Raw genomic sequence first — 9,476 nt, forward strand, 5'->3', positions numbered from 1 at the left:
CCCGTCACTCTGGTTAGGCTAGCATCGAAAAAAAACGCTCTCGGGTGCTTTAGAGTGCCGAGTTTATCACTGCGCATGAAGAAATGACCACCTCCAACGTTTGGTTTATGTTTTATAAGCATTTTTAATTTTAGTGCTCGGCGAGCTGAGCACTTTTTCTGAATTGTGCCGCTCCCGTCACTCTGGTTAGGTTGGCATCGAAAAAAACGCTCTCGGGTGCTTTAGAGTGCTGAGTTTATCACTGCGCATGAAGAAATGACCACCTCCAACGTTTGGTTTATGTTTTATAAGCATTTTTAATTTTATTGCTTAAATCGCATTTTCTCGGCGAGCTGAGCACTTTTTCTGAATAGTGCCGCTCCCGTCACTCTGGTTAGGTTGGCATCGAAAAAAACGCTCTCGGGTGCTTTAGAGTGCCGAGTTTATCACTGCGCATGAAGAAATGACCACCTCCAACGTTTGGTTTATGTTTTATAAGCATTTTTAATTTTATTGCTTAAATCGCATTTTCTCGGCGAGCTGAGCGCTTTTTCTGAATTGTGCCGCTCCCGTCACTCTGGTTAGGTTGGCATCGAAAAAAACGCTCTCGGGTGCTGTAGAGTGCCGAGTTTATCACTGCGCATGAAGAAATGACCACCTCCAACGTTTGGTTTATGTTTTATAAGCATTTTTAATTTTATTGCTTAAATCGCATTTTCTCGGCGAGCTGAGCACTTTTTCTGAATTGTGCCGCTCCCGTCACTCTGGTTAGGTTGGCATCGAAAAAAACGCTCTCGGGTGCTTTAGAGTGTCGAGTTTATCACTGCGCATGAAGAAATGACCACCTCCAACGTTTGGTTTATGTTTTATAAGCATTTTTAATTTTATTGCTTAAATCGCATTTTCTCGGCGAGCTGAGCGCTTTTTCTGAATTGTGCCGCTCCCGTCACTCTGGTTAGGTTGGCATCGAAAAAAACGCTCTCGGGTGCTTTAGAGTGCCGAGTTTATCACTGCGCATGAAGAAATGACCACCTCCAACGTTTGGTTTATGTTTTATAAGCATTTTTAATTGTATTGCTTAAATCGCATTTTCTCGGCGAGCTGAGCCTGAATTGTGCCGCTCCCGTCACTCTGGTTAGGTTGGCATCGAAAAAAACGCTCTCGGGTGCTTTAGAGTGCCGAGTTTATCACTGCGCATGAAGAAATGACCACCTCCAACGTTTGGTTTATGTTTTATAAGCATTTTTAATTTTATTGCTTAAATCGCATTTTCTCGGCGAGCTGAGCACTTTTTCTGAATTGTGCCGCTCCCGTCACTCTGGTTAGGTTGGCATCGAAAAAAACGCTCTCGGGTGCTTTAGAGTGCCGAGTTTATCACTGCGCATGAAGAAATGACCACCTCCAACGTTTGGTTTATGTTTTATAAGCATTTTTAATTTTATTGCTTAAATCGCATTTTCTCGGCGAGCTGAGCACTTTTTCTGAATTGTGCCGCTCCCGTCACTATGGTTAGGTTGGCATCGAAAAAAACGCTCTCGGGTGCTTTAGAGTGCCGAGTTTATCACTGCGCATGAAGAAATGACCACCTCCAACGTTTGGTTTATGTTTTATAAGCATTTTTAATTTTATTGCTTAAATCGCATTTTCTCGGCGAGCTGAGCACTTTTTCTGAATTGTGCCGCTCCCGTCACTCTGGTTAGGTTGGCATCGAAAAAAACGCTCTCGGGTGCTTTAGAGTGCCGAGTTTATCACTGCGCATGAAGAAATGACCACCTCCAACGTTTGGTTTATGTTTTATAAGCATTTTTAATTTTATTGCTTAAATTGCATTTTCTCGGCGAGCTGAGCACTTTTTCTGAATTGTGCCGCTCCCGTCACTCTGGTTAGGTTGGCATCGAAAAAAACGCTCTCGGGTGCTTTAGAGTGCCGAGTTTATCACTGCGCATGAAGAAATGACCACCTCCAACGTTTGGTTTATGTTTTATAAGCATTTTTAATTTTATTGCTTAAATCGCATTTTCTCGGCGAGCTGCATTTCTGAATTGTGCCGCCCTTGTCACTCTGGTTAGGTTGGCATCGAAAAAAACGCTCTCGGGTGCTTTAGAGTGCCGAGTTTATCACTGCGCATGAAGAAATGACCACCTCCAACGTTTGGTTTATGTTTTATAAGCATTTTTAATTTTATTGCTTAAATCGCATTTTCTCGGCGAGCTGAGCACTTTTTCTGAATTGTGCCGCTCCCGTCACTCTGGTTAGGTTGGCATCGAAAAAAACGCTCTCGGGTGCTTTAGAGTGCCGAGTTTATCACTGCGCATGAAGAAATGACCACCTCCAACGTTTGGTTTATGTTTTATAAGCATTTTTAATTTTATTGCTTAAATCGCATTTTCTCGGCGAGCTGAGCACTTTTTCTGAATTGTGCCGCTCCCGTCACTCTGGCTAGGTTGGCATCGAAAAAAACGCTCTCGGGTGCTTTAGAGTGCCGAGTTTATCACTGCGCATGAAGAAATGGCCACCTCCAACGTTTGGTTTATGTTTTATAAGCATTTTTAATTTTATTGCTTAAATCGCATTTTCTCGGCGAGCTGAGCACTTTTTCTGAATTGTGCCGCCCCCGTCACTCTGGTTAGGTTGGCATCGAAAAAAACGCTCTCGGGTGCTTTAGAGTGCCGAGTTTATCACTGCGCATGAAGAAATGACCACCTCCAACGTTTGGTTTATGTTTTATAAGCATTTTTAATTTTATTGCTTAAATCGCATTTTCTCGGCGAGCTGAGCACTTTTTCTGAATTGTGCCGCTCCCGTCACTCTGGCTAGGTTGGCATCGAAAAAAACGCTCTCGGGTGCTTTAGAGTGCCGAGTTTATCACTGCGCATGAAGAAATGGCCACCTCCAACGTTTGGTTTATGTTTTATAAGCATTTTTAATTTTATTGCTTAAATCGCATTTTCTCGGCGAGCTGAGCACTTTTTCTGAATTGTGCCGCTCCCGTCACTCTGGTTAGGTTGGCATCGAAAAAAACGCTCTCGGGTGCTTTAGAGTGCCGAGTTTATCACTGCGCATGAAGAAATGACCACCTCCAACGTTTGGTTTATGTTTTATAAGCATTTTTAAATTTATTGCTTAAATCGCATTTTCTCGGCGAGCTGAGCACTTTTTCTGAATTGTGCCGCTCCCGTCACTCTGGTTAGGTTGGCATCAAAAAAACTCTCTCGGGTGCTTTAGAGTGCCGAGTTTATCACTGCGCATGAAGAAATGACCACCTCCAACGTTTGGTTTATGTTTTATAAGCATTTTTAATTTTATTGCTTAAATCGCATTTTCTCGGCGAGCTGAGCACTTTTTCTGAATTGTGCCGCTCCCGTCACTCTGGTATAGGTTGGCATCGAAAAAAACGCTCTCGGGTGCTTTAGAGTGCCGAGTTTATCACTGCGCATGAAGAAATGACCACCTCCAACGTTTGGTTTATGTTTTATAAGCATTTTTAATTTTATTGCTTAAATCGCATTTTCTCGGCGAGCTGAGCACTTTTTCTGAATTGTGCCGCTCCCGTCACTCTGGTTAGGTTGGCATCGAAAAAAACGCTCTCGGGTGCTTTAGAGTGCCGAGTTTATCACTGCGCATGAAGAAATGACCACCTCCAACGTTTGGTTTATGTTTTATAAGCATTTTTAATTTTATTGCTTAAATTGCATTTTCTCGGCGAGCTGAGCACTTTTTCTGAATTGTGCCGCTCCCGTCACTCTGGTTAGGTTGGCATCGAAAAAAACGCTCTCGGGTGCTTTAGAGTGCCGAGTTTATCACTGCGCATGAAGAAATGACCACCTCCAACGTTTGGTTTATGTTTTATAAGCATTTTTAATTTTATTGCTTAAATCGCATTTTCTCGGCGAGCTGAGCACTTTTTCTGAATTGTGCCGCTCCCGTCACTCTGGTTAGGTTGGCATCGAAAAAAACGCTCTCGGGTGCTTTAGATTTCCGAGTTTATCACTGCGCATGAAGAAATGACCACCTCCAACGTTTGGTTTATGTTTTATAAGCATTTTTAATTTTATTGCTTAAATTGCATTTTCTCGGCGAGCTGAGCACTTTTTCTGAATTGTGCCGCTCCCGTCACTCTGGTTAGGTTGGCCTCGAAAAAAACGCTCTCGGGTGCTTTAGAGTGCCGAGTTTATCACTGCGCATGAAGAAATGACCACCTCCAACGTTTGGTTTATGTTTTATAAGCATTTTTAATTTTATTGCTTAAATTGCATTTTCTCGGCGAGCTGAGCACTTTTTCTGAATTGTGCGCTCCCGTCCCTCTGGTTAGGTTGGCATCGAAAAAAACGCTCTCGGGTGCTTTAGAGTGCCGAGTTTATCACTGCGCATGAAGAAATGACCACCTCCAACGTTTGGTTTATGTTTTATAAGCATTTTTAATTTTATTGCTTAAATCGCATTTTCTCGGCGAGCTGAGCACTTTTTCTGAATTGTGCCGCTCCCGTCACTCTGGTTACGTTGGCATCTGTTATGTTTATTCTCTTACATAACCTTTGTAAAGAGCACAGATTCACGTTACTTTTGTTAGCGTGTTTTTATTTCCTGAACAAGCCTCATCACAATGATATTCATCCGCTGACCCATCACACCACACCGCACGGAGAGGGGCAACAAAAAGTAGAGCATACCAAACAATGCAATATGCAAACGAGAAACAACACTTCCAAGTCAATACATAACAATTCCTCTCTTCCAGCTTTGATGCACCAATAATCATCAAATAAAAAAAATATAAGTACTATGTTTCTATGTGCTATTAAGTGTATACTTTTCTTTTTAGAGGCATTTCAAAATTCACAACAATTTTCAACATCAAATATTAACAACTTTTTTTTTTTTTCTTTTAAAGAACATTTGTTTCCTTTCAACATTTATAAATCAAGTCTGTCTGGTGGTTTGCGAACCCTCTCAGGATATCTGCGTCCAGGAGGATCAGGTAGGTTTGTCATTGGTTTGTGTATGTCCATTATCTCCGGTGTGGACATGTTTTCCTCAGGTGTGATGTCAGAGGCTGGAGTACTGTCCTTAGGGTTTTGTGGGACAGTAGGTGTGGTAGTTTGAGTAGCGGCATTTCCAGGTGATGCGTCCAAAAGTTGATCAACATGTCTGCGCCAGACGACATTAGGCTCAACACTCACTGTATATGAGAGTGGTCCAGTTTGTGTCAAAATTTCCGCATGTTGCCACTTGTCGCCTTGGTTACGATAGTCTCTTGCCAATACTTTTTGTCCGATGTCAAATGATCTTAGTTTCCTTTGTAACTGAGTTGGTGAACATTGTCTGTTTGAAACATGTTCTCGGATGTCAGGTTTCAGGAGATCTAAACGAGATCTTAGGTTTCTTCCCATGAACAACATTGCAGGTGACTGTCCAGTAGTAGTATGTGGAGTGTTTCTGTAGGCTAGCAGAAAGTTGGCGATTTTCTGCTGTAGTGGAACTTCCTCCCTCCTACTGGCTTTCATCGACTGTTTGAAAGTTTGTACAAAACGTTCAGCAAGTCCATTCGTCGCAGGGTGGTGAGGAGCAGAAGTAAGGTGTTTTATTCCGTTGCTTTTCAGGAAGATCTGAAACTCCTCACTAGTAAACTGGGTACCATTGTCACTTACAAGCTGAAGAGGGTATCCTGTACGTGCAAAAAGCATCTGTAACTGGTTCACTGTTACAGTTGTAGTTGCTTTTTTTACAGTGAAAACCTCGGGCCATTTTGAATGAGCGTCGACCACAATAAGGAACATGTGATCCATGAAAGGTCCAGCATAGTCAATGTGAATGCGTTGCCATGGGGCAACAGGCCATTCCCAAGTGTGGACAGGGGCAATCTGAGGTGAGCGCTGAGTCTGGTGACATCCTCTGCATGTTTTGACCAGAGTTTCAATTTGGTTGTCAAGGCCAGGCCACCACACATAACTTCTAGCAAGACTCTTCATCTTAACTACCCCCATGTGCCCATCATGCAGCGAGTTTAGAACTTTGGATCGCAGTTTGGGAGGTACAACAACGCGTGACCCCCACAGGACACATCCTTGGGACACAGTAAGTTGGTCTTTTCTGGTGAAATAGTCCTTAAGTTCAGTATCTGCATGCATTGGCCAGCCATTAACAGTTAAGTCATACACTCGAGATAGCAGAGGGTCGTTTCTTGTTTCTTTGCTTATTTGAGCGCAAGTCACCGGAAGCGGTTCCATTTGCAGCATGTGAAGATTTAAAGCAGGATCAGTAGCCTTCTCTGTCAGTGGTTGAGGAAGGCGAGAGAGACCATCTGCATTTCCGTGTAGTTTCGTCCCTTTATAGTCTATGGTATAGGTGTGTGCTCCAAGAAAGAGAGCCCAACGTTGTAAACGAGCGGCGGCCATAGCAAGAACACCTTTCTTCGGACTGAAAATGGAAACAAGAGGCTGGTGATCTGTAATCAGCATGAAGTGTTTTCCATACAGGTATTGGTTAAACTTCTTAACACCCCACACTAAGCTTAAAGCTTCTCTGTCAATCTGTGCATAATTACGCTCTGCAGGTGATAAAGAGCGTGATGCAAAGGCAATGGGGCGTTCAGAGCCATCAGTCATTTTGTGAGACAGAACTGCACCAATGCCATAAGGTGAAGCGTCACAGGCTAGACATAGGGGAAGCTTTGGATCAAAGTGTGTGAGCACCTTGTCTGAAATAATGAGTTCCTTTGCCTTTGTAAATGCCTGTTCACAGTCTTTAGTCCAGTCCCACTTTGCCTTTTGGTGCAGTAGTGCATTCAGTGGGTGCAGCACAGTGGAAAGGTTTGGCAAAAACTTGTGATAATAGTTAACAAGGCCAAGAAATGAGCGTAACTGGCTGACATTTTCTGGTTGTGGAGATTTTACTACAGCTTCAATTTTGTCTTGCGTTTTGTGAAGTCCGTGCTTGTCTATTTTGTGTCCACAATACTCAATGGACTCCTTGAAAAACTCACATTTCTTTTTGTTTGCTTTTAGACCATATTCTTCCAGTTTCGTTAGAACTGCATTCAAGTTTTGCAAGTGTGACTCTTTGTCCCAACCAGTAACAATAATATCATCCAAGTAACATTGAGTACCTGGGATTCCTTGTAGCACTTGGTCCATTGCACGTTGCCATATCGCAGGGGCACTTGTAATACCAAATACAAGCCGGTTGTATTGGTATAGTCCTTTGTGAGTATTTATGGTGAGGTACTTGCGTGAACTTTCATCCATTTCCATCTGTAGATATGCTTGTGCGAGGTCAATCTTTGTGAAGTGCTCACCATTTGCTAGAGATGCAAAAATGTCATCGATGCGAGGGAGTGGATACTGGTCTGCATGCATGACAGGGTTAACAGTTACTTTGAAATCACCACAAATGCGCACTTTGTCTGAAGATTTCTTGGCAACAGGTACGATTGGTGTAGCCCACTCAGACCAGTCCACTTTGGATACTATTCCTTGATCCATGAGATTTTGCAGCTCAGCTTCAACTTTTGGGCGTAGCGCATATGGAACAGGGCGTGCTTTATGAAACTTTGCTTTTGCACCTTCTTCCAGCTCGAGACGTGCTTTGATGTGTTTCATTGTTCCTATGCCTTCGCTGAACACATGTGCATGTTTATCCAGTATCTCAGTTAACTTCATGTCTGTGAGCTGTTTGGAGGCTATGTGCATGGACTTTATTTCATGCCAGTTAAGCTTGATTTGTCGTAGCCATCTACGACCAAATAGTGGTACACCTCCCTCTTTAAGGACGAACAGCTCAAGATTGCACTTTTGGTTTCTGTATTTCACTTTCACTTTGAGTTTTCCCAGTGGTGCAACCTTTTCTCCTGTGTATGTCTTCAGTTTTACACTGGTGCGTGACAGTTTAGTGTCTGGGAACATTTTCTTGTAGTCGTTGAATGATATGATCGACAGTGCTGACCCTGTGTCCAGTTCCATTTTTAATGGCACTCCATTAATTTTTGGTGTCAGCCAAATCACATCACCGTCATTCTCTTCTGTAGCACACAGCCCTAAACAAGCCAATTCTTCCTCACTTGAACTGTCAGAATCTGTCTGTGCTACTTTGTGCAATTTTTGTCCTTTTCTTATATTGTGTTTATCTTTTGCATTACTGTACTTTAATTTACACATCTTCTGTATGTGCCCTCTTCTATCACATTGTCGGCAGTCTTTATCCTTAAACCAACACTCTGCGGGGTCATGTGACTGTTTACCGCATCTGAAACAGGGCTTTGCTTTGGTATTATGCCGTTTGGTGTGCAGTTTAAACACAGAGCTTGTGGCTGCGTTTTTACCTTGAAGCTCCGTCGCATCCCTTGCTGCTGTCTCCGCTGAAACAGCTATTTCCACTGCTCGTTGCAAGGTGAGTTTGTCCTCCGTCAAAAGCCGTTTCTGAATGCTCTCGTTGTGCAGCCCGCACACGAACCTGTCCCTCAGAGCATCTGAAAGTCCGTCTCTGAACTGACAGTGTTCGGCCAGTTTCCTCAGTTCTGCGATGTACTCTGACACCGTCTCCGTCCTTGACTGGTTTCTCTTGTGAAATCTAAAGCGCTCAGCAATCACCAATGGAGCTGGGTTTAGATGACTTTTCATTATCTGCATTATTTCATCAAATGTTTTGTCTGCCGGTTTAGCTGGGGCGACCAGGCTGCGGAGTAAGTTATACATTTTGGCGCCCATGACACTGAGTAGGACAGCTACTTTTCTTTCGTCCTGTATCTCATTAGCTAGGCAGTACTGCTCAACTCTTTCCACATAAGTTGTCCAGTCTTCTACCGAACTGTCAAATATGTCCATATTTCCCAAGATTCCGGACATTTTTTTCACTTTTCTTGGCGTCCGTTCACTTTTACCTTGGTCCTGAGCGACACCCGTCCTCACCTCCGGCTAGCTTGATCAGAGCAGAATCCGGGGCGAGCAGACGAAACTTACGTCCACACAACCAAGTCCATGAAGCACTATTCACTTGTGTCCGTTCCTCCTCCGCATTCTTAGGGTCCTTTTTAAGTCTCGTCGCCAATTTTGTTATGTTTATTCTCTTACATAACCTTTGTAAAGAGCACAGATTCACGTTACTTTTGTTAGCGTGTTTTTATTTCCTGAACAAGCCTCATCACAATGATATTCATCCGCTGACCCATCACACCACACCGCACGGAGAGGGGCAACAAAAAGTAGAGCATACCAAACAATGCAATATGCAAACGAGAAACAACACTTCCAAGTCAATACATAACAGCATCGAAAAAAACGCTCTCGGGTGCTTTAGAGTGCCGAGTTTATCACTGCGCATGAAGAAATGACCACCTCCAACGTTTGGTTTATGTTTTATAAGCATTTTTAATTTTATTGCTTAAATCGCATTTTCTCGGCGAGCTGAGCACTTTTTCTGAATTGTGCCGCTCCCGTCACTCTGGTTAGGTTGGCATCGAAAAAAACGCTCTCGGATGCTTTAGAGCGCCGAGTTTATCACTG

General features: G+C 43.2%; 1 protein-coding gene across 1 annotated transcript; it reads right to left on the bottom strand.

Annotated features, from left to right (window-relative positions):
* Positions 1 to 4,536: 4,536 nt before the first annotated feature.
* On the bottom strand, positions 4,537 to 9,238 carry LOC133147007 (uncharacterized). The gene is made up of 2 exons (XM_061271122.1): positions 8,297 to 9,238; positions 4,537 to 6,396 (listed from the first exon to the last, which is right to left on the bottom strand). The coding sequence occupies exons 1-2, from the start codon at positions 8,817 to 8,819 to the stop codon at positions 6,314 to 6,316; spliced, it is 606 nt and encodes a 201-aa protein (XP_061127106.1). The 5' UTR covers positions 8,820 to 9,238; the 3' UTR covers positions 4,537 to 6,313.
* Between the last annotated feature and the right edge of the window lie 238 nt (positions 9,239 to 9,476).

The sequence above is a fragment of the Syngnathus typhle genome, unplaced genomic scaffold (assembly GCF_033458585.1).
Source record: "Syngnathus typhle isolate RoL2023-S1 ecotype Sweden unplaced genomic scaffold, RoL_Styp_1.0 HiC_scaffold_25, whole genome shotgun sequence".
NCBI lineage: Eukaryota > Metazoa > Chordata > Actinopteri > Syngnathiformes > Syngnathidae > Syngnathus > Syngnathus typhle.

Excerpts from the sequence above, each read along its gene's own strand:
- LOC133147007 (XM_061271122.1), bottom strand. The coding sequence starts at position 8,819 with ATGTCCGGAATCTTGGGAAATATGGACATATTTGACAGTTCGGTAGAA. Across the intron at positions 6,397-8,296 it reads GGATGCGACGGAGCTTCAAG|TCCGAAGAAAGGTGTTCTTG; the intron begins GTAAAAACGCAG and ends TTCCATTTTCAG.